The sequence below is a fragment of the Danio rerio genome, chromosome 7, assembly GCF_049306965.1.
Source record: "Danio rerio strain Tuebingen ecotype United States chromosome 7, GRCz12tu, whole genome shotgun sequence".
Classification (NCBI taxonomy): domain Eukaryota; kingdom Metazoa; phylum Chordata; class Actinopteri; order Cypriniformes; family Danionidae; genus Danio; species Danio rerio.
In genome coordinates, this window is record NC_133182.1 from 74,815,751 (window position 1) to 74,840,000 (window position 24,250).

The 24,250-nt window shown below is 37.2% G+C and overlaps 1 protein-coding gene across 4 annotated transcripts in view; it reads right to left on the minus strand.

Moving 5' to 3' along the window:
* The window catches only part of ap1g1 (adaptor related protein complex 1 subunit gamma 1), a 50,069-nt gene that overhangs the window by 6,696 nt on the left and 19,123 nt on the right, over positions 1 to 24,250 (minus strand). For 2 of the 4 annotated variants that reach the window (XM_068222168.2, NM_199682.1), the window contains 18 exon segments: positions 22,259 to 22,400; positions 22,071 to 22,167; positions 20,528 to 20,604; positions 19,435 to 19,530; positions 15,718 to 15,798; positions 15,534 to 15,632; positions 15,389 to 15,444; positions 14,464 to 14,577; positions 14,251 to 14,391; positions 12,009 to 12,063; positions 11,289 to 11,411; positions 9,648 to 9,737; positions 6,985 to 7,109; positions 6,770 to 6,874; positions 6,531 to 6,672; positions 4,891 to 5,017; positions 2,089 to 2,190; positions 1,853 to 2,013 (listed from right to left, as the gene is read on the minus strand). In XM_068222168.2, the coding sequence (XP_068078269.1) occupies positions 1,853 to 2,013; positions 2,089 to 2,190; positions 4,891 to 5,017; positions 6,531 to 6,672; positions 6,770 to 6,874; positions 6,985 to 7,109; positions 9,648 to 9,737; positions 11,289 to 11,411; positions 12,009 to 12,063; positions 14,251 to 14,391; positions 14,464 to 14,577; positions 15,389 to 15,444; positions 15,534 to 15,632; positions 15,718 to 15,798; positions 19,435 to 19,530; positions 20,528 to 20,604; positions 22,071 to 22,167; positions 22,259 to 22,400 (1,933 nt within the window). 4 annotated transcript variants of the gene reach the window in all.

Below are 24,250 nucleotides of genomic sequence, written 5' to 3' on the forward strand. Positions count from 1 at the left end.
AACCCAGGTGAGCAAATATGTACATGTTCTACCCCATTAAAGGCTTCTTTCTCATTATGTAGTTAATAACAAAAGATATACGACGTGTTTATGGTTGTGAGACGTAGTTTGGACGACGTTGTCGGCGATTCTTCCTATAGTAAAGTCACGCAGTGTGAAACCCCCTGTCACCGATCCATCTTGCAGTGTAAACAAAGCAGCGACGAAACGCTAGCCCAGATAGTCATGCAGTGTGAAAACATCTGTGACACGACTACTTTGAAAATCATGCAGTCTGAACTCGGCATTAGACATGTTCCAAGTAAGTAGTTATCTCTTAAGAGCAATCACTATCTGTTCATTAGCAACTACAGCAGGGGAGTTCTCGAGATCTAACTGAGCTCAAACTCCCCTCACCTTGCAAATAGGTGGAAGCACAGGGCTCGAGGATCTTAAGAGCTCAGGGCTCTCTCCCGGGACAGCATGCCAAACAAGCTTTATAATCAATCATCAGCTAAGTGAGAACTCTTGAAATTTTATTTATGAACCACGACCCACTGACAGGTAAAATGTGCTTCTCTCTCTCTCTCTCTCTCTCAGCATTTTAGACATGTATATGAAATAGCCAGTGTAATATATTAACATCAAATTAATAAAATAATCAGCAAATGAGAAATAAAAGACCGTAAAGTTAATAAAAACAAACAATATCTCTAAACATTATCATAATTGCAAGATTAAAATTAGTTTTTCAATCAGGCAAATCAATTGATTAGAAATTACTCATTGTGTACATTTATTTTGCAGCCAGTTTAGACCAATCATTTCGTCTTCTCCACGTATAAAGTCTAAGTCGTTTTGGTTTTATGAATCTATTAATTACTTTTTTTCCTCTGTATCGCAGCTGTGAAACCAGGCGGAAAATAGTCTTTAATAAAAGAGAAAGGCAAAAACCCATACAACTTTTAAAAAAGCGAAAAAAAAAAAGTTGAATCCTGGACATTTTAGGAGATTTAGAAACCTGAGCTGGACAAATTTTTTTGTGTCCCAAAATTGCGCGTCTCTGTGGGTCTGAAGAACACGTAAAACTGACTGCACAACTGTTGACAAGTCTTGCGGGCACAAAACGAAACTGGTAAACAAATGAAGATTTTCCACTACTTAATCGATCGCGGATGTTTGTTTATTTTGAGCAGATAATAAAAGTGCATGCTATTAATAGTAAAAAAAAATTGTGTCACTAAATATACATGGGCAGCCGTTAATGTACCTGCGCAGCTAAAGTCTATGTGTGAGAAACCCTGCAATTATTTGCATCTAATGGGTTAACCTATATTGGATTGTTATATTTAAAGTACTGAAATGTCTATCAAATGTGTTTACACAAATATAAATTCAGTGTATACATATTGAATTTGTCAATTTATGTAATGTCAATTCATTAGCATTTAATCTATATTATTTGTGACTGATTTATAATCTATTCATACTACCATTAGGCCTCTCAGGTCGTCCAACAGGAGACTATTAAATGTTCCTCAGGTTAAACTTTTGCTGCTGCTGCTCCAAAACCTTCCAGTTTCTGTTGTAACAGCCTCTAAATCCATCTCAAAGCCCACCTTTCCTCTTTGGCTTTTAATTATAGTTAGTTGTGATTTGTCAGGGATCATTTTGTGGTGTAATTTGTTGTCCTTGGTGTTAACGTTTCTTTTTTTTTGATTGTACAGCATCTTGGTCTACAATAGTTTTTGTTTCGTTATTTTTATTGGTGCTTTATAAATAAAGATTGTTGTTGTCGTTACTTTTAATTAAAAAAAAAACCTCTGTATAATGAAAATAATCACTGTCTGAAAACTGTAAAAACCAGACAAACCTTTGGTACTGCAGCCTGGAACACAAATTCTGTCATGTCCACCTCTGTGGTGTTGGTGGCGTGGATGGTGATTACCGCTATATTGGGATTGGGGTTGGAGCGTTCAAACGTGAACTCGATTTTCAATCCATTTTTATTGTACGCCGTCATTGGTGGAATGCCTGCAAGAGAAACTCGTGCTAATTGTCTGCGCTAATTTGCAGGAACCATCATGATGAAATTGACTGTAAGCTCACCCGCTCCAATGTCATTGAAGAGGGGCTGTGAAGTGAGACCGTCCAAAAGGAAAGGGGGCTGGGACATGGGCACAGAGGGAGCAGGGGTGGGGGCCGGACCGCCTAAGGGGTGAGAAGCAGCAACATAATGGCGTGAGCAGGGATTCACCCAAAAATGAATCACTGGTAAAGGAAACTCATACTAGTCTGAAATTAGAAAGAGGATATCTAGGGCTTGGCATGATTTGAAGCAGTTCACTAGCATGCCTTTCAATTCAGTGACACAGTCAAATTGACTTGACACTGATTCATTTGGAGATATGTCAGATACAGTTTCTCTCAAGTATATGTACCCTTCTCAACTAATGCAGCATACTGTATGGAACTCTGACTATAATATTAGACATTAAATCTGACTATTTATTTGTATTCAAACATAAAATTGCACATAAAATATGTTTATAAATTAATAATATTAATAACTAAACCTTATTAAGAAAAACTTGAAGATATAATTACCTACTTCAAATATTTTAATTAGTTCTGGGCAACGAATAATTGTATCCAAAATAAAAGTTTGCTTTGACATAATAAATGTATATAATACGCACATTTATTATGTATATGTGATGCACACATACATTAAAAACTAAATAATACATCATATTAAATAATAAATAATACATATATTACTAAATATATTGTCACATAGATATTTAATTGTATATATTATCTGTAGCATATACATCATATCTAAATAAGAAAACAATATTTGCATGCATGTGTGTATTTCTCTATACAAATTGTGATTGTATGTGATTAATCTCAATTAATATTTGCTCAGCACTAACTTTAATGTAAACGTTAAACACTGCTGTCATAAAATACAATTTGTTTTACAATAGATTGATTCAATCACATTAAATATTGAAGAACAGGTTATATAAAAACATTATTAATGTGTAATATACTTAACATATGTAGCAAACAGTTAAATATCAAAAGCTACGGTCATTATTTGGCATTTCTTAGATTACATTTAACATCACGTGACAAAAGCTCCTTTATTTATAGTTTTCGGTGGTTGAAACTGATAGAGGAACTACATAATTGAGACAATGCATTTCAGAAAGCTTTACTGTTATAATATGAAAAATATAATGGAAATGATTTATAATAATAATAATTATAATAATAATGATAAGAAATGATAATGATAATTATGATAATAATTCTAATAATAATATTGATAATAATAAAACGATGATGATGATAATAATAATAATAATAATAATAATAATAATAATAATTCTAATTCGATTAATAATAATAATAATTAAAAAAAAACTACAATAATAATAATAATAAAATAATATTAAAAATAATAATAGTAATAGTTCTAATTCTGATAATAATAATAATAATAATAAAAACAATAATAATGGTAATAATTCTAATAATAATTCTAATAATAATACAAAAACAACAACAACAACAACAATAAAAAAACAAAACAACAACAATGATAATGATGATAATAATAATAATAATAATAATAATAATAATAATAATAATAATAATAGTAAGAATGATAACAACAATGATAATAATGCTAACAATAATAACAATGTTCCAAACAAAATAGCAGAGAACTACAAAATAAAATTCTTTCCTGCTGATAAACAATGTAAATATCGACAGCCAATCAGAATCAATTCAGCTTTTAGAATCTTGAGCATTTAAAGCAGCAGACAGCAACAATATTTGTCGGCTTCTGTTATTTTTTTGTGAAGAATATTCACACACTACCTGAAAACAGCAAATCTACAAGTGAGAAATGACTATTTTTAGCCCAGCAATAAATAACCAGCATTTTCATTTTTGGGTGAACTACTTCTAAGGCTGCATTTACACACTGCATGGTTCAAGTGACTCAATTCAGATTTTTTTTTCTCTCCTATGGCGCAGATCGGACATGGCCTGTGTATGTGTAAGCAGGAACAAAATCACAAGGATTCAGATTTACTCAAATCAGATTCAGGCCTTGTTCATATGTGGAAATTTATCCGATGTGTATTGGATCTGTGCCCTCGTGTCTGCAGTGTTAGCAGGTAAATCGGATTTTCACCGGTCAATGAGAGTTGAATTAAAAACCATAGCGAACGACGTCAAGTCTGATGCTTTCATTTCAGTACAGACTTCAGAAGAGTCCCAAACCTTAAATCTAATACACAAGGACTAAATACACTCTTAGATTGTCATATACACGCAAGTGTTTAATCATATTAACAAGAGAGCGAGAGCAACATCAGACATGTAACCAATATAAACTACTATAAAACTGTTGGATACATCACGTGCATAAATCACACCATGGACATTACATTAAGATGCCTACTGGTTTAAAAAGTTCTAGATTAAAAGAAGATGGCCAACTGAGAACTTTCTGTGGTAAACTATAGTAAAACAACAACTTGTTTTAAAAAATTAGTCTGACTACATTAACAATAGGAATAGAGAAAAGGGCGCTCTTTAATTATCAGTTGTCAGTCAGCGCCCGCTCTTTTTCCTGGTCATTGCATCTTTGCCATGTGCTGTGTAAACACAGAAAATCTAGTACGAGTCACTTTTAAAATATGATGCAAGCAGGTCATCAAAAAAAAAAATCGAATGGAGTCACAGAATCGGAACTGACCATCAAGATCTGCAGTATAAAAGCAGCCTAACACACAACAGTCTGTCAGGGCTCTAAACATGGGGAAGCACATAGGAACAGCAGGATGTGAAGTTGTTAAAAGCAGCAGAAGTGTCCAGAAGACCGACCTGTCAGAGAAAGATCTCCTAGCAGATCCAGCAGTTCTCCTCCAGCTGACGCCGGCTTTGTGGGAGCGGTTGTTTGGATAACAGGTACCACATCATTACCTCCGAGTAGGTCTAATAAATCATTTGCCTGTGAAACGGCAAACAGAAACCATTGGCATAAATATTTCACTGTATCTATTTATCCTTCCTTATCTGCTCAACCATACAGAAGAGGTTTTTTTCATTACTCTGGGTGCTCAATCAATCCATACAGAAGCGAAGCACACCACACATTTTGTACATCTCCTTTATCCAGCACACCTGGTAAAATCAGCTTAGAAACCTTCCTAAAATTCAACGCATCTGCTTCTGCAGCCGGCAGCTAGCTCTTTGCAACTTTCACATGGTTGCCCACTGAAGCCAAGCAGGGCTGTGCCTGGTCAGTACCTGGATGGGAGACCACATGGGAAAGCTAGGTTGTTGCCAGAAGTGATGTTAGTGAGACCTGCAGAAGTGTGCTCAACCTGCGGTGTGTGGGTCCTCACGCCCCAGTATAGTGAAGCGGACTCTATACAGCTTAAGGCTGATTTCTACTTCTGTGTCAAGCGCACATTGGTGCTCTGGCACAGCCTTAGCGTGAACACATAGCCCTTGCTGTGGTGCACCTCTCAATAAATGTAACTACATGTTGCAAAAACGCGTCGCCTAAGCTCTGTGATTGGTCGGTTAGGTAGCGCTGACGAGTGTGGGTGGTGCTGAGAGCTGCGAGCCTGATGCAGCGAGTGTTTACAAGCGTGTATTCCCGTGAAGGAGCTCTAGATGGAAACTGTTGTTTTGGGTTTACCTTATGATTATAGTTGTTGCACGTCTGCCGGTTCCCGCCTCTCAATGAGCGCATTTGAGCTACTTGTACATTAAGGTAGAGTACAAAACATAAACCTACTGCCAGCTAATGTTTCGGAAGTGTGTACACTGGTGGTGGATGAGAATTGTGAACATTATGAGTTTACTTGCTTCATTCGCACGTCAAATTTGCTTCATTCGCGCATCACGTTTATTGTGAATTGAATTTAGATTCACGTCATGGGCAGGGCTTCTGTCTGCCTGGTGACTAGCTTCATTGCGAAATGGCTAACATGGATTTTATTGAGAGAGTAGCTGTGCTCTATGTGCTTAAGGAAGACTGAAAAACAGCGTGGATTCATTCGGCGCCATGTCTGAGTCCGCTAGATCCTTTCAGAGGTGCACCCAGCTCTGTGAGTTCATCAACTCCTTGAGAAACTGTACTTGGATGGAGGCTTTCAGCAGTGCTTCAGACTGAGCCCAGCCCTGTTTGATGAACTATTGTCCAGTGTCAGCAAGAGGATTTCCCTTTGGGACACCAACAACAGGCGCTACGTCATAATCATGCCCCCACAAAAGCAAGCTCCTGATTGGTTAATGCGGTGAGCTACTTTATTTGTGCAAATCGCATCATTCGCACGAAACATGCCACAAGATGTCTATTTGCATTGACTTAACATGTAAATCCCTCAGGCTTGACGCTTCATCCGCGTCTGGTGTGAACGCAGCTTTATGAAGATACTGAGAAGCCTTGAGGTCTGCTAATGTGCATTTGTTTGAACTGAAAAATGTAGATGTAAAAAAAAAGAAAAACTCACCTGACTGATTGGCTGAGGGATGTTGGGCGGATGTTTTGTGTCCAGAATGGGTGCATCTGTTTCTCCATTGGTCTGTACAATCTCTGCTGGGCCGTTGGTGGCGCTTTTCTCCATGATAGGCATTCGCTCTAGTAATGCAGGTCTACATGGGGGAACAGAAAGAGTGAGGATGAGAAAACCAAAGCTAGGAGTGAACCAAAAATAGTCGAAAACGGTAGCACAAGTAGGTCAGCTCTTACCTCATGTGATCATATTTTTTGAAAAGTGCGTTATATTCCACAGCTCTCTGCTGTAGCTCCACATCTATGCTGCTGCCATATATCGAGACCACTTTCTTGATTCGACTACAGGGCAAATGAAAATAAATAGAAGATCAGGACCTCATCCACTCGGGGACTCAAACTCATTTCAGGGAAGTATATCCTCATATTTGTATCAGAAGAGATGTGCTTACTTCACACTGCTGAAACGGGTCGACAGCTTCATGATAGCAGTTAGAGAATAACCTCTCGTTACAGGGGCGGACAAGTTAGAAACCAGGAGACCTTCTAAGACATCCAGAACCTCATCTTCAGAAACCTGTTAAGACGAGAAAGCAAAACAGTATGATGGTTCTGAAAAAGGGGATTTATATTGCAAAATATAAAATAGATATTTGTCTTGTTTCTAGTCCACATGTCTAAACATTCTTAAAATCAAGAAGCCCTTTCTGTACAAGTAAAAATTATTATCTAGTAAGACAAAATTAAGTGAGTTTTTACTTAAAGGTGCAGAGTGTGTAAGCGTCAGCAGATCTTGAAAATAAAGTGTTTGAGATTGAACTTTAGATCTGAGACTTAAAACCAAGTATGAATGATTCAGTATGTACATTTAATAATTTTAAAGAGGTTTATATGTATTAGTTAGATTATAAACCTTACCATTTCATGAGTGAGTGCATATTCTATGCTTCCGAACGGCTGTATTTAAATTTCTGTTGTGTTTCGTCTGATGCAAACAGCCAAATTGCTCATCACTGCTATTAATAACCACCTCATGTGGAACTCTGATTCTGCGTCTCATTTCAGAGTCTGTTACTGTCCACCGGAGGTTGCATTTCATTCACGAGCTCTGTTTTCAACAAGGCAGCCTGATGTGCTAAAATATAATTGGCTAAAGTGGCAGTGGGCGGGTTAAAAGAAAAACAGTGTTCCAGCACATAACTCGCATTTTCAAAGCAGAATATCTGACTTCAGCACTGTTTTTCAGATAAACAAGAATGTTCACGTTTCTTAAATATCTGCAAACATATTTAGGCATTTATATGGTTTAGAAGAGTCAAGCACCTTTAAATAAAGCCAAATAATTAGCCAGTGGAGTAAGCAAATTAATCTTTAAAAAATTATATATATATATATATATATATATATATATATATATATATATATATATATATATACCCATATATTTGCATACTTCACTAGCAAATTGCTTTGCTTGTTTTAAGGTAAATTAAAAAATTAACAATTAAAAATAACTTGTATAGAAAATTTATTTATTTAGTTATGTTTAAAAGCTATATCAGCAGCATTGGCTATATTGATGGCAACATTGATAAAAAATATTCAATAAATAATTTACAAAAATAGGAGTTTAAAAAATCAGCAACAAAAGAATTCAGATAACAACAATGCTGATAAAAAAAAGACAAAAGATCTATCAATTTAGTCAGTGATAAATATTTTAAAGTTCCTCTAAGAGAAAAAATTTCCCTTAAAATAATTTCTGAATGAAACCACTAACATAGTCTAAAAGTATACATTCTGTTGAAATGTATATTCTTATAATAGGTTTCAATTCCGGTTTCAATAAATATGAGTGGGTAGGTCTTTTTTTATTCTACATCTTATATGTAAACAACCAAGTTGTGTAAATTATTAAAATGCAATTTTTTTTTCTATTTTGCACATCAACGAATTAACTTTATAATTTGTTGGTTGTACATTCATCCCATTACGTGTCATTAATGTACAGATTTAGGGTGTAATCACACTAGGCTATCCAAACTGTTCCTGGGCGCGTTTGACCCCCATTTCCTGGTTTGTTTGACAAGTGTGAGTGCTCTTCAATTGGCCGGTGCTGGCCTGGTTGCAAGAGGTGTGCCAGAGTAAATTTTCTTTCTTTTTTTTTTCTTAAACTCTACTATTTTTTATATATATATATATTATATTAATGTTAAGCACCTTGGGTCTGAGAGTAACGCAATTTCGATTCTCTGTATGTCTTGTACATGTGGCTGAATTGACAATAAAGCTGACTTTGACTTTGAGAGTGTGGTTGGGTTGGGCTTTGGCATTGTACGCTTGTAGTGTGAGTGCAAAGGGCACCTGAGCGAGAAACATAAGAAGCGACGTCACTTTTAAGGGACTGTTTTATATGGATTCATTACTTTTCAATGAATGCAAACTCACAGTTTATCAAAGATATAAACCCCTCGCTGCACATCAACTGCCACCTTCAGCAAACCTCCTAATACGTGCTACACGATGGCTTTTCGTGAAAATTTACGAGCATCAAAGGTGGTGGATCTGTTCAGCAAAAGATTTGACTGCGTGTTCAATATAAAATAAAATAATACAAAACAATATAACTCAATCAATCTCCATACAGTCTAACAACACAACAGTCGCATGACGCAAGCATGCTCGGCCGGTAAAACTGCATTGTGAGTGCGGGCCGAGGGGGAGAGGGGAGGGGGACAATCGCACCCAAGCATGGTTCAAGGCAACCGTGCCTAGTTTGAGTTCACCCTTAAAAGCAGGTTTGACATCAGACTTAACCTTAATTTTCAAGTCAAAGTCAAAGTCAGCTTTATTGTCAATTCAGCCACATGTGCAAGACATATAGAGAATCGAAATTGCGGTACTCTCAGACCCAAGGTGCTTAACATTAATATAAAATATATATATAAAAAATAGTAGAGTTTAAGAAAAAGAAAATTTACAGTATAATTTTGATTTTTATTCTGAAAACAAGACAATATTTTAAAAAAGTTTTGATATCTGTATTAGAAACAAGACAAATGTAAATAAGATGTGCACATTGCATACATATTGAAAGGGCTTTGAGGAAATGTACCTGAATAGGTTCCTCTTCCTCACACTGGCCTGAGACCAACAGATCTCCATACTCCCCTATGCACCAGGATGCCACCTGTACTAGAGGTTGCTATATGAAGAAAGTGTAAGTTAGTTCACAAAGACATAATGCTTTTATTCTGTCATCTAAATGTCATTCCAATCAACCTCTGCATGGGGTCTGAAGCTTTCAAGCTAAAACAAAAAATAGTATACATTCCACAGTGTTGAAAACACAAAGCTATGGTATGACAGGAGACCTGGAATGTAGGCACACAAGTTGCGCAAAACAGTTCATCATCCTACGTTATTGTCTTAAAGCGGTTTAAGCTTATCTCAGCTTTGTCACCATTTTCTTACATACCACAATGTAAAGGAGCAAAATCAACATTGTTGTCTGACAAGAGACATGGTGGCTCATTGATTAGCACTGACACCTCACAGCAACAAGGGACAGCTGGCATTTCTGTCTGAAGTTTGCATGTTCTCCTTGTGTTGGCGTGGGTTTCCTCCAGGAGCTGCGGCTACTCCCACAGTCCAAAGACATGCGCTATAGGTGAACTGAAGAAACTAAGTAGGCCGAAGTGTAAGAGTGTGTGTGTGTGTGTGTGTGTGTGTGTGTGTGAGAACAAAGAGCTTAGAATGAACAAAAAGCGACACTCAATAGAACGTACCAAGAACAGCAGCGCCCAGCAACAGCCCCGCAATCTGCCATTTTTTATTGAAAGCGATCAGCTGCCCGTTGGATCTTACTGCTGTCGGGATGGCGAGCAGCTGCTTTGTTTATTATTCATTTATTTAAAAAGCGCATTAAAGTTGAGACACAACCCGAAAGACGACAGAACAACACTTACTATGACAATCATCAGCACTTTTAATAGTTTATTTATAGACTTAAAATATGCTATTGTTCTATTGGAATTTTCATTCCAAAATTGCCACCTCGCCATCTTGTGGCTGTTTCCCAAATTGCACTATAGTGTCACCTCTTGTTGATTCTATGCTCTTTGGTGTGAATGAGTGTATATGGGTGTTTCCAAATACAGGGTTGTGGCTGGAAGGGCATCTGCTGCGTAAAACATTTGCCAGAATAGTTGGCGGATCATTCTGAGAAATAAGAGACCAAGCCGAAGGAAAATTAATGAATGAAACTGCTTGAGGAAACCAATTGAGGCCAAGCACTTGGGTTTTGAAACCAAATGGTTCGAGTACTGTGAACTTATACATGTATATTAAGTCATATACACGTATACCATTTGTGTTTGAGTATTAGTAACATTTTAAGTTCAGTTAATAGAACGAATTAAGTCCAAACAACTACATGGTTACTCAAATGGTTTGGTACTGCTTATAAATCAAGTTAACACAAAAGTATTAATTAATTAATTCATTAACTCATTCGGTTTGATTTCTGCTTAATATAATCAGTTAACGAGTTACCATAAATCCTTTTCATTAGGTCAAAGTAACTTTAAATAAGTTGAACTTACAACTTTTGTTTAATATAGTGATTTTTCCACTGTTGGGTTTTACGGTGTAATAATAAATACCTCCTTGAGACTAACAATTCGAATGGATTTGCAACAATATGCTAAGGTTTCATTCGTTATAAATTTACTCCAGCATGAAAGCTGATTCTGACCTGGGAGATGTCGTCCAGGAGGGCTTTGTAGAGTCTCTGTACAGTGTACGCATGCATCTCTACGCTGTTTGTGATGAGCTGAATGAGGTTGGGCACAGAGTCGTCCCGAACGTAACTCCCTGCCTGTGAAACAAGATACAACAAAACACATGCATCAGATAGCATTTCAATCAACATTTCCATCAAAATAATGCTACCTTTGTGCATTGCAGCTTCAGAAAACAAGGCTCATACAATTCAGTAGTCTTAAAACAGAAACTGCTCACTTCAGAGGTAAGTGTTCACAACATATCTGCCAATCAATCAGAATAATAATTAAAAAAAAGACTGATGTAAATTATTGTGGTTGTTAAACTGTCCTCAGAACTCATTTTGTTGTGTTCGTGGGCTGCTTATGTCATCATTTGGCTCAAGTTAGCAAAAATGCAAACTGGTTTTGCAAGAGGTCTGCCAACTACTGGCTTCAGCACCAATTTAGGTGAAAAAATGTATTATATGACAAACAAAAAGATTAGAAAAAGCTGTTGTCAAATTATAGGATCTAAAATCTACAACCAAGATCAAGTCAACAGCATCTATTAAAAACATTGTTTATTCTAATGTGTGCTTTGAAAAGACTTCAGGTGATCAACTAAAATGATCATTAATGTTATCTAGTCCAACAAAAAGTGGAAATTTAAGCAGAATAAAAAAAGGGAAGAAAATAAATGTATTGTTTACCGTGGTCAGAACCCTCATAATGGTGTCTATGTGCCATCTTTTGGAAGGCGCATACCTGCAACAAACAATCATTAGTGACATCAGCAAACCAAATAAACACTTGAGATGCTTTCACACCTGGTCCTCTTTTGGTGCACACCTGAGTGTGATTGCTTCAATCAGGGTTTCTTCAGGCTTCACCAAGTCAAATTTAGGACTTTAAGACCTTTTTGAAGACCATTATGAATGAAATTTCAGAATTATATGGTGCTAAACACTAAGGATTGTTTCTAATGGCCAGTGGAAAAGATTTTTTACTAGCCCCATTCAAAATTAAAAAATTTCAAGTTATGTCTTAGCCACATTTCCTAAATAACGTGTCAAAGCAAGCAAACTAGGTATACAGTGATCCCAAATCCATCAATTTCCCCATCCTGGCTGTTCTTTCTATGAATGAATGATGGAGAAGCACTCTCCATGCGTGTTTCCTTGTCGGTTAGTAAGTATATTTCATTGCACAACAATTAATCTATCAGGCTTTTTGGCTAAAAAGGAGAAATGACGGTTTAATTAGTTATTAATAGATTATATTTGTAAATGTCACTTATCCTGCTGTGCATAAACTAAGCTGTTGAATGGTCGGCGTATGAGGCGGCTAGGCTAACCTAGCTTCAATTTTGATTCAGTTAATTTCTAATTGTTGCCTAATATGTCATGAATAAACCCCTGTAATGCATACTGCAGTCCTCCTTTGTCTGGCTTTCTCGGATATCTCACCTGTTCGCCAAAAATGCCTAATTATATCCCTGGGAACGTCTGGCACCGTCGCATACACGTTGTGAAAGATGTTGCAGGCATGAAAGCTTGACAGGCGTAGCAATAGTAACTAAGGAGGGCGGGGCTTAGCGAAGGGTCAATTACGAGCTGTTTAAAATTAAGACCTACAACATCATATTTCAGTGCGTTTAAGACTAAATTTAAGACCCTGCAGAAACCCTGTTCAATTCCCACCTGCCCAAATGAACAGCATAATGTACTCCAGAACAAATCAATCAAACTATATGAGGAAGGCGTGAAAGCACCCTAAAATATTAAAACATTAAAAATACAAAAAGCATTAGCCCATATAAAAACCCAACTTTCAGGGCTTTCACATTTGTAGTTCGCTTCATTTGGTTCGGACCAAGGGCAATAAATGATACATTGTTGCATTTTCTGCCGTCTTTGGGTCCTTTTCACACCACACGTCTGGCTTTGGTCCGAACCAGTTGAAACGAACCAAAATGCAGTCATCTGACAAAATCCACATCACTCATTGTCCAGATGTTGTTGAACATATTTCCTAAACTGCTTATTGATTAGTCAGAATTCACGTGCGAAAAATTGCCAATGAACTCCCGCAGGTAAACAAAACCGACAGACACAAAATGTCGGTTTTACTCTGTAGGGACGACTGCGCTGATTGATTGTATCCCTGCTTTAGACAAATTATACATTGAGAATGAAGCGCGGCTGAAAACATTGTTTTAATGCATCGCTCGTCACTTCAGGAGGCGATGTGAATTAATTTAGCTAAACTGCAACATGGTCATCTTGCGGAAATATTACCAACGATCCATCAGGTAATGTTTTCCCCCCCTCTCTCTCTCTGTTGGTAAAGCGCAGTCAACAAATATTTTTTCTCCATATCCCATAATGCACAGAGCATCGGCCTACGGCAGCTGGATTGGTCCAAAAGGCGCAGTACTTTTTGTTGTTGGATCTGTTTTAGTACGAATCATATTCTCACAACAAACGAACCGCTCCAGGGTTAGTTTGAAAGCGTACCGAGACCACCTCTTCAAGCAGGTCTCGGTACGCTTATTTGGTCTGCTTTTGGTGCGCACTCGAGTACGATTGCTGCATTCTCACCAGCCCAAACGAACTCTAGTGCGATTCAATCGAACTACATAAGGCAGGTGTAAAAGCACCCTTAAACTCCTTTTAGTGCTGTCAGATATAAAAGTGTCAACAGAATCATCTTCTGCCGATGGATCACTCATTTTATCATCACACAGCCACTTCACAACTCACTCAAACAACTCAGCTAAAAAACCCTCTTTGTTCTTCAAGGATTTGCTTATAGCATTTGATCTGATTTTTTTCTGCTAGGCTTTTACAGTTTTAAAATCTCAACAGAAGCTACAAGGACATGCAAAAAGAGCCACTTGATATAGAAATCCTTGGCTCTTCCTCTTATGATTTCTTCACTAAACAGCCTTACTTCTCAGCAGCCAGGAAGATCCCCGATGCGCAGTCCGCTTTGAACTCGGGGTCACAGGAGTCCAGGAAATACAGAAGCTCCTTCATCATGCCCCGGATGTTGTTGCCATTGACGAGGGCAAAGCTCAGCTCCATTGCACGCCTGTTGAAGGACACATGTTAGGAGGAGGATGTCGCGGCATGCATAAATATCCATAGAGTGCACATAAATTACCTTTTAATGGACACGTCAAGGTCTTTTAAGCAGTCCACGATAGTGCTTCGATGTCTCTGCACAGCATTGTGGTCTGTCTGAACCGTCTTCAGTAGAGATGTCAATGCCACATATCTGATAAAAAAATAGTAATACATGTAAAACCCCTGTCATTTAGACTATCAAGAAAGCACGTGAAATCAATTAGTTTATTTCACAGCGAGGAGCCGGTCACACAGAAAGCATCTTTGTGGTTAAAAACGTGAGATAGCTCTCAGGAATGGTTGAAAGAAGCACCAGAAGCTTGCAATGTCTTTTATGCCTCTAAATACTTCTGATTGGCCTACTGCTTTGGAAATGATATTTTTAAGTGTCTGTTCACTCTTCAGCAGTTATACCTCCGAGCAGTGTATATATTTATATATATATATATATATATATATATATATATATATATATATATATATATATATATATATATATATATATATATATATATATATATATATAAATTATATAATTGTTTTTACGCAAAATTGTCTTCAACTTTCTGGGAATTACCACCACAAAATCAGTCCTTTTTAAAATCACAAAATAAATTACAAAAAAACGGAAAAAAAATTCACAAAAATTTGTGAAAAACTAGGGAGTCTGTCAAGTGCGAAGTGCTTCAAAAAATAATGCAAGACATTGCAAAAAGGCCATCCGTCAAACATGTTTACATATTTTTTAAAAAATAATAATAAAAAATAAATAAATAAATTCTTAAGAAAAGTAGTGGATTGGAATAAAAAAAGCGTTCTGTGTGAATTATCCTTACAGCTATAGTCAGAAACAATGAGGTCATCATTTAAAACTCAGTCGATGGATCACTCAAAGTCTTCATCATTCTATCTCTTCATCATCAAACCTGAATGTCACAATTGATCACAGCCAAAACACATACCTGATGTTTTTGTCATTGTTGAGAAGAAAACGTCCTAGAATGTTAATTGCTAAAACCTGCAATAAAGCAAGCAAAAGCATTTTCATCCACTTTCACATTTCAATCCCACTCAGATGTTGAACAGCATGACTGATGTAACACTCACCCTCAGACCACTCTCTGATTTGATGTCCATAATAGTAAGAACCGTTTCATAGAGGATAGCATTGCCTACATTTTTACTCGTCTCTGTATTCGTTGCAACCTATTGGAACATTAATTAATGGGAAATTTTCAAAAAAAAGAACATTACAAAACGTACTGTTCTATAAAGTAGATTAACTGCTTACCTGTGCAAGAATGTCATTCATAGCTTCACTAGAGTCATCGTCCCCCTTTCCCAGAATTCTCAGTAGCCTCAATATCCGCACCTTAAAAATGCCAAGAGACACAGTGTGGCCCAGAGGAGCTCATCAGATTGCTTTAGGGTATAAAGAACAGGTATCACCTCATATGGGAACGATGGATTACAAACTTGTGGCCCACTCTAAAAATCAATGTTGTGCATTTGATCAAATAAATGACATGTGATACATTAGATCAGTGTTTCCCAACTCCGTTCCCGAAGGCACACCAACAGTACACATTTTCAACCTCTCCCTAACCAAACACACCTGAACCATCTCATCAGAACACCAGAAGAAACTCCAAAACCTAAAATGAATGGGTTTAAATTAATGTGCTTTTAAAAGTTAATAAACAAAAGCACTGTTCTTAAAAAGTAAAAAGAAAACGCATATAAATGTAAAATATTATCATAAAAACCTGGAAATGTCTCTTGGGCCTCATAAATATAGGCCATTTTCAAATTTTAAAATTTATCAAAAACATATTATATGTGAATATGATGTATTCATATATAAACTCTTTTTGATAAATTTTGATATTTGAAAATAGGTTGCATTTATATGACATTTTTTGCAAACTTTGAAATCTAAACATCAACGTGTATTTTAAATATTTGAATTAGATTTACATATTTAAATTAGAAATTAGATCTGCTTACTGTGTGTTAGAGTAGGCTTTGTGTGCCAGAAAAGCAGATGATTAAACTATAGCTGTCAACATTGGGATATATAAATACAGGATATGCCCCCAGCAACCGTTACAAATATGGAGAGGAAATTAGCTTTAAATGATAGAATACATTAGAAAAATGAAAATAAAAGCCTTTTAAAATCAATTTACTGATCACAACGGTGTTAGCATATGCGTTAAAAGGTTAAAAGAGTGTTCATTTTTCTACTTTTATTATTCAGCGATTCCTCTACGTACCCCTAGAAGGAATCCTGCGTACCACAGTTTGAGAACCACTGCATTAGATAATGTAATTCACACTGATGGCTACGTTAAAGATGTTGTAGGAGACTTTTATTTATTGAATAGTCTGTTATGAAAATCCCAGTTTCATAAGAGACTTTGCTAAAATCGTCATGCATCTTTAAAAGTTTTCAGTTTTAGACAAGACTTTCTGCTTGTTGGTCATTAAGCACCTTGTTTACAGGCCAGTCCATAGATGCAAAGCATAAATAGCACCGTCTCTGCTTCCTAAGCAATTTTTAATTTGTCATGGGAGAGTGCATTTTTTGCTGCTACTGCAAAATTACCATCAGACTAAATGGTATTTTTGTAGCACCTGGTTTTAGAAAAATCAGGGAGTAGGGCTGCACGGCATTGCAATGTTTAGTTTTTCTTCGATACACATTTTAATATGAATACAAATTTCACCAGATGAATTGAATAGCTCTTCTTGGAAAGAACTCATAATTTTAGATCGATTGGGTTGTAGGGCTGGGCATCTGCATAAAATAATATACAAATTACAAGATAGTTTAATACTGTAGAGGTCTGCATTCATACATTTCCGAATAAAACGTGGTAGAAAACTCTGGTGTAAAACAAAACGGGAGCTGGAGGTCTAAGAATATAGCACTCCTGAGTGCCAACGTTATTTCAGAACAGCATATTATCTTATTGAGCACGGTTACAGCCAGTGCTCAAGACTGTTAAGCCTTGTTTATACTTCTGCACTGAGTGAACGGCGTGACCCACGGTGCATGCCTACAGTGTAGCTGTGCATTTATACTTCTGCGCGCTGTTTGTGTTGCTCTGCAATAACACTTCCAAAACAAACTTATGTTCCTCTGTGTCGTGTTTCTTCGATGGTGTTCTGTTTGTTCTGAACGCTACCTTCTTGTAGAAGTAGCTCAAACTCGCTCACTTTGAGGTGGAACCGGCGGATGTGCAACAACGTTAATCATAATGTAAAAACTGTCCACCTGGAGCTCCTTCACGGGACTCGACACTTGTAAACACTCCCTCCAACAGGTTTGCGTGGCTCTTACTCGTCAGCGCTACCAATCACAGAGCTTGCGCTATGCAGCGTTGCGGTGTGTAGTTACATTTTTTGAGAGCGTCAGTGATAGCCATGGCAAGGGCTATGCGACCATGCGGAGCATCCGCTTGATGCAAAAGTATAAATCAGCCTTTATAAATTATGAATGTATGACCAGTGCATTCTGGTAATGCTTTATATAAAGAAAATGTATTAAATTTTTCCGCAGTTTGTGTGCGCATCATCTGCATCTGCTCAGAACGGGCTTTACCAACATGGCAGAGCAAAGTGAATATGCGCTGTCCTTCAGCTTGCATTATAAAATGGTTAGTTTACTGTTTGGAATCAGGAAAGTCTGATGTATGAGAGTCTTTTTAATGCGTCATTGAAGCAAATGGAAAAAAAACTACCCTTCTGGATGTGATAATACCTCAAAGTTTTACCCTTTAGCAGTCACAAGACTGGAACCTCAGGTGTAATGTGGCACACATATCTCATCACAAAGGGGCAAACAAACCTGACATTTAGCCTACAATCCTTGCACAACCTTCACTTTTATCTGTTACCCCTCTCTTTTGGTAGTACCCAATTTAAACATGAGATTTTGGAATCCAGATTTAAATTCAGTGGGAACGGTCAGGTAGAAAACGGGGCAGGCAGCAGGTAAACAAAGGCTGAATATACGGCACGAGCGGTCGGGAGAAGAATAAAAATTAGTCCCGCGCAGACCTCTACTGTAGAGCAACAGTATTGAGGTGCAGAAATTGAACAATAAAAACAAATCACTATAGTCATCAGTGTACAAATAATTAAATACAATTAATCATTGTAAAGATACAAATGTTAAAAAAAAAACTGTACAAAAGCACGCACATCTCTCTTAATTGGGTTATCAGCCAAAACCGCAAAAAGTGCAATTAAATGTAAATCAAAGGCGGCAACACCAAGGCTCCAAAAATACAAATTTATTAAATTAAAAAGGCTGACACAGAGCATGTTACGTTTCGAGCCGCCCGGCTCTTCATCAGGTGGCTCGAAATGTAACACGCTCTGTGTCAGCCTTTTTAATTTAATAAATTTGTATTTTTAGACCCTTGGTGTTGCCGCCTTTGATTTACATTTAAAGATACAAATGTTACCATTTTCTTGTAAACTAATGCTTTAAACTCTCGAATACAGTTAAAAATTCATGCAAATGAAATTTGCTGGTTAAACTTTGCCGTGACTTCACAAACCATGTGTTCTGAACTGTGTATCGCTGATGAGTGATCTATTTATTCTGCAGCCCTAACTGGGAGTGTTTAAAGTCTGTATGAATTCAAAATCTACAATCTTTATTTTGCTAGTGCACATTGTTATTCATTTAGTGAAAAATTAATCTACAGAAAAAAAAAAAAAAGGTTTTGCCTTGTTTTAAATCACAATCTGATCATTTGTTTCCGCATTTAGAGTAGCGGTGCTTCTGTGGTCTTAACAAAACTGTTAGTTTGCTACAAGGGAATGTGCAAAAGCCCTACCCCTACTCAATATTCCAATTTAGATGAAAGTACATCATACTTTAACCAAATTAAAGTCAAAGACTGTTGTTTCAATATGTTGAAGAAATTTTCATAACACTAACATCATCCAATGCACTTTTATGCACCACTGACAGAAAACGATGCGTCTATACCTGCAGGAAAGGGTCACTGATGCCGGACACATCATGCTCAGGAGAGTAGCCTGACATGATCAGGTTCTTCAGGATTCGCACAAGTTGTGGAACCAGCTAAAAAGATACATAATTGGGAGAAAAGAATGATAGAGCAATAATGAGCAAGGTCACAGCAGGGTCACTGAGGTCTTAAGAGGACAGCACAAAAAAAGGGGTCAGTAAGAGTCAATACACATAGGCACCCTGAGTTGATCATCTTCCAATAGATTGGTTTCACTACACAGCTGATTTGGTATTTAAGACATGGATATCATCATGTCAGCGTTTGCTATAATTGTTTGTGTGTTTATAACCAGAATTCTTGTTAATTTAGCAAATGTCTTCATTTGTACCCCCCACAATACTGTACATATTGGAAAAACCACAACCCAATAGTGACCGTATGAAAGGAGAACCATTAAAAATTAATCTAAAGGTGAACGCAGGACAGGTGAGAATGCATATGAGGTCTACATAATCCTGTATAATCAAAAGAAAACACTTAAATGACAACAATTGCAAAATAAACAGTACGTCAAAACCAAAAAAAAAAAGAAACTGGACTAGATCTACAGTGATCATGATGATGCGGTTGTTTTGTTTTCTTTAAGAGCATGCACCAGCTATGAAACCAGAATGTCCTCTTACCTTTTCATTCTAACACAATGCAGGAATTGTAACAAAGACAAATGACAGAAAAAATATGAAGTAGATGTTAGGGGGGAATCGGAAAATAGAGTCACTTTTCAGAGAAGAGCTTAACATTATGCTACGGTTATGAGCATGAGAGGTGGGCGTGCTGGCACAGTAGATCAGGCTGGGGGTGGGAAGAGCTGAAGCAGATATACAGAGAGTGAGAGAACCTGTATTCATCTCCCAGTGAGATAAACACACCTGCAGCTAAATCCAGGACAAGCATCCAGATTTCAGTAAGGACTACAGTCTCATTTGAGTAGTCATGTCAGTGCTATTGGCAACAGATATGAGCGTTTTTGTCTCAGATTGGCTGATGTGGTGCTTAAACGCAGTTTTAGAGGTGACTGCTGAAGGTCAAGGACACTGGCTTACGTACCTTCCTAAAGTGCGAGAGCATGTCAGGACTTCGCTCACACATTTCAGTGAGCAGAACAACAGATGTGTGGAGAACTCCTGCAAAAAAACAGGACAAAACATTGATTTAAACAGTTAGCTAACCTATGAAACTGATATTTTGCTGTTGTTGCTAACTCTGAAAGACTGAATAAAATTGAAATTAGAAATAATGGAATGATGAAAAAAGACATTTAAAATTAGGTGTCAAGCTATTATTCTTATGCTGTGTTCACACCAGACGCGGAACGCGCGGATAAATCGTGCTATTCGCGCGTAAATTGCCGCGTGAACATTTGAGGTTACTCGTTTCATTCGCGTGTCAAATTAACTTTAGAACAGACGTGGATTCGCGTGATGGGCAGGGCTTCTGTCTGCCAGGTGACTGTAGCTTCGTTGCTAAAAGGCTAACATAGATTTTATGAAGAAAATAACAGTGTTTATGCACTTTATGAAGGCTGAAAAACAGCGTTGATACGTTTAGGACCGTGTCTGAGTCCACTACATGCTTTCAGAGGTGCATCCAGCTCTGTGAGCTCATAAACTCCGCCAGAAACTGAACCTGGATCACGGAGGCTTTGAACGGTGCTTCTGACTAAGTTAAGCCCAGTTTGATGACTTGTTGTCTGTGTCGCCTGGAGGATTTCCCCTGGGACACCATCAACAGGTTCTACGTCACTATCACGCCCCCACAAGAGCAAGCTTCTGATTGGTTAACGCGGCGCGAATGTTCGCTGAAGTTCAGATTTTCGAACTCAAGAGATTCGCGGGGAAACGCTCGTTAAGCGCGTCAAACGCGCAAAACGCTCAATTCGTCCCGCGCCATTCACGCAATTTGCATCATTCACGCCGCGCCATTCGCGCCGCAGGATGTCTATTCGCACGTTTGCATTGACTTAACATGTAAATCACACGCACTTGACGCGCGTTCCGCGTCTGGTGTGAACGCAGCATTACAAGTCAAGTTATAAAGCTCTTACAACTGGGACCCACGACAAGACTTTTGTCAGATAGTATATATATATATATATATATATATATATATATATATATATATATACATAAAAAGTTGGCAGCATCCACTCGCACCAAAATATTCAAACCTCCATGTTTACTTAATTGTAATAACGCAAATAAACAAAAATGTGTGATTTAAATTTTTTTTCGCATCTTTCTTTTGTTTTCCCGTAAAACTACAGGTACTAAAGTACAATTATCACTATTACTTTACCTACTGCTTTGACATTTAGCTCAATAAACTCCTTACTTGCTGCTTATTAATAGTAATTAAGATAGTAATTGGGTTTAAGTAGTGGACAGGATTAGGGACGTAGAATAAGACCATGCATTATATGTACTTTATGAATACGAACAAACAGCCTGTTAATAGTAGGAACTTAAAAGTGTTCATTTTTCTTCTTATATAGAAGACATCAATGAAAATGTACCAAATCTTATGCATAACACTTAATTTTCAAAGACTAGAATAGAGACCTATAGGAAAGATTGAATAACGCAGCTCTCACCATGATTTTTCTCGCTGAGCAGGTTTTTTGTTGCTGGAAGGAACATCTCCATCAGCTCTGGGACCTTGCGGATGACGTGAACTGCACACAGTGCAGCCTGAGGGCGAAGCGCTCATGTCAAAACGATTCAAACATTCAGAGCTCAACATACAACTGGACATGCAGTCCACGTTCAGCTGGTGAAATACCTTTTTCCTCAGGTAAGAATTTGATGTCTTGAGGAGTTTCTCCACCTCTCCAGCTAAGTCACGGCACATTTCGGATGAGCCCATGCAGCCCAAAGTGCACAGGGCCAGTCCCTGCACATACTGTGTACTGTGATTCAAGTCACTGCAGAGAGAAGAAACGTGTTCAGAATAAATAAAAACATCTACAATCACTTTATTCGAAAGACATCATCTCTGTTCTAATGGAAATAAAAATGGGTCATAGAGGACAGGAGGAAAAAAATGAATGTCCATAAATAAGACAGCAAAATTATTCAACACTATGCTATTTTAGTCCAAACTCATGTAACAAAGCAACTAAAGTCATTAATTATTAATGAGCTACCTACTACTATGGATGACCAGGAGTGCCAGTTAGAAATAAAGCGAAGAATCAAAGTAACAATTCAATAACTGAAGCATAAAAACGTATATTTATTAGGCTTGGGGCGGTAATACGGTATACCGCGGGATCTAAAAATAGCAACAATGTCAGTTTTATTACCATTATACTGTCATAAAAAACAGTGCACTTAAACAGGAGACGCGTATTAAATAATTAATATTATTTATTTAATGCCTACAAATGCGTATGCATGATTGTCATCATGGGACAGTGTGGAGGAGAGAGAGAGAGGGGAGGTAAGATGGCGAGACCAATTAACCTGCAGTTTGGCAGTGTTTCCGGTTTCGACCGAACGAGAAGGGAGATGTGGTAAATACGAACTAGAGGTCTGTTTGTGTGTGTGTGTGTGTGTGTGTGTATATGAGAGATAGCGTGATAATGCGTGTCGCTTGGTGCTCTCTCTCTATGTGTGTGTGAGATCGAGAGAGAGAACGTGGTGCTGTGCATCGCTTGGTGGTCTCTCACTCTATGTGTGTGTGTGTGTGTGTGTGTTGTCTGAGCCTTATGTCATTTTTTTTTTTTATTATGCACAGTAATACAGGATACCGAGGTAAAATAGGGAGGAGGTTTGACGGTATCAGAATTTGGATACCGCCCAAGCTTAATATATTTAAATTGTGTTTTTAGACATCATTTAATAAAGCAATAAAACAATGCATTTAAAAATCCTTTTTAAAATGTATAAATGGACAATTTTATAAAAAAAATTTATGTTATAAAATTTGATTAATTAAACAAATAAAGTATATTTATCTGCTTAAGTGGTGACGTATGTAATACTGTTTTCGGGTCCAAGCCGCCACTCATTTGAGTTGAGAAATCATTCGTTTATGATCACGTTTTATTCCCTTCACACATTAAAAGTTAATTTTATATAAAATCATAGTGTACACAACAATCTCTAGGCTTGCTGCATAACAAATACCAACAATTTAACAATTTATAAAACAATGAATCACTTTCTGGCCATCGGATATTAGGCATGGACATATATATATTGCGCTCGTGATTTTCGAAAGTATTAAATCGCTTTGTAAACGTTTATTATTACCATTTTATGAGTCTCCCCATTCAGTTGAATAGAGCGCTTGGACCCGGAAGCCGCTTCGCGTGACGTCACACTTAACAAGCGTATAGATCATATTAAATGCATTTAAATTCTAAATTTAAATAGCTTTTTAAAAATGCATTTGAAAAATGCCTCTTGGTTCTCTTTTACCCCATACCCTCATACAGTATAATAAATGCAAAATCTTAATGGAATTTTACAGAAAACCCTTTGAAATTACAAAAAGAACTGCTGAAAGTGATAAATATTATTATATATGTTGTCTGTCCTATGATGAACCACCACAACACAAACCGCTTTGTTTTTTTGTTTAAAAGCCTGATTTAGAAAGTGTATAACTCAGGCCCTGTATGCTCCATCAAACTGCAGACTGTTTTGATTGTTACCAGCATTTGTCAGGAGACACTAGAAAAAAGAATTTAGTTTTTATCACGTAGTATGCAATAATTATGTTAGTTCAACCGAAGGGTGGGAAATCGCAACTTTTTTGCTTCTGATC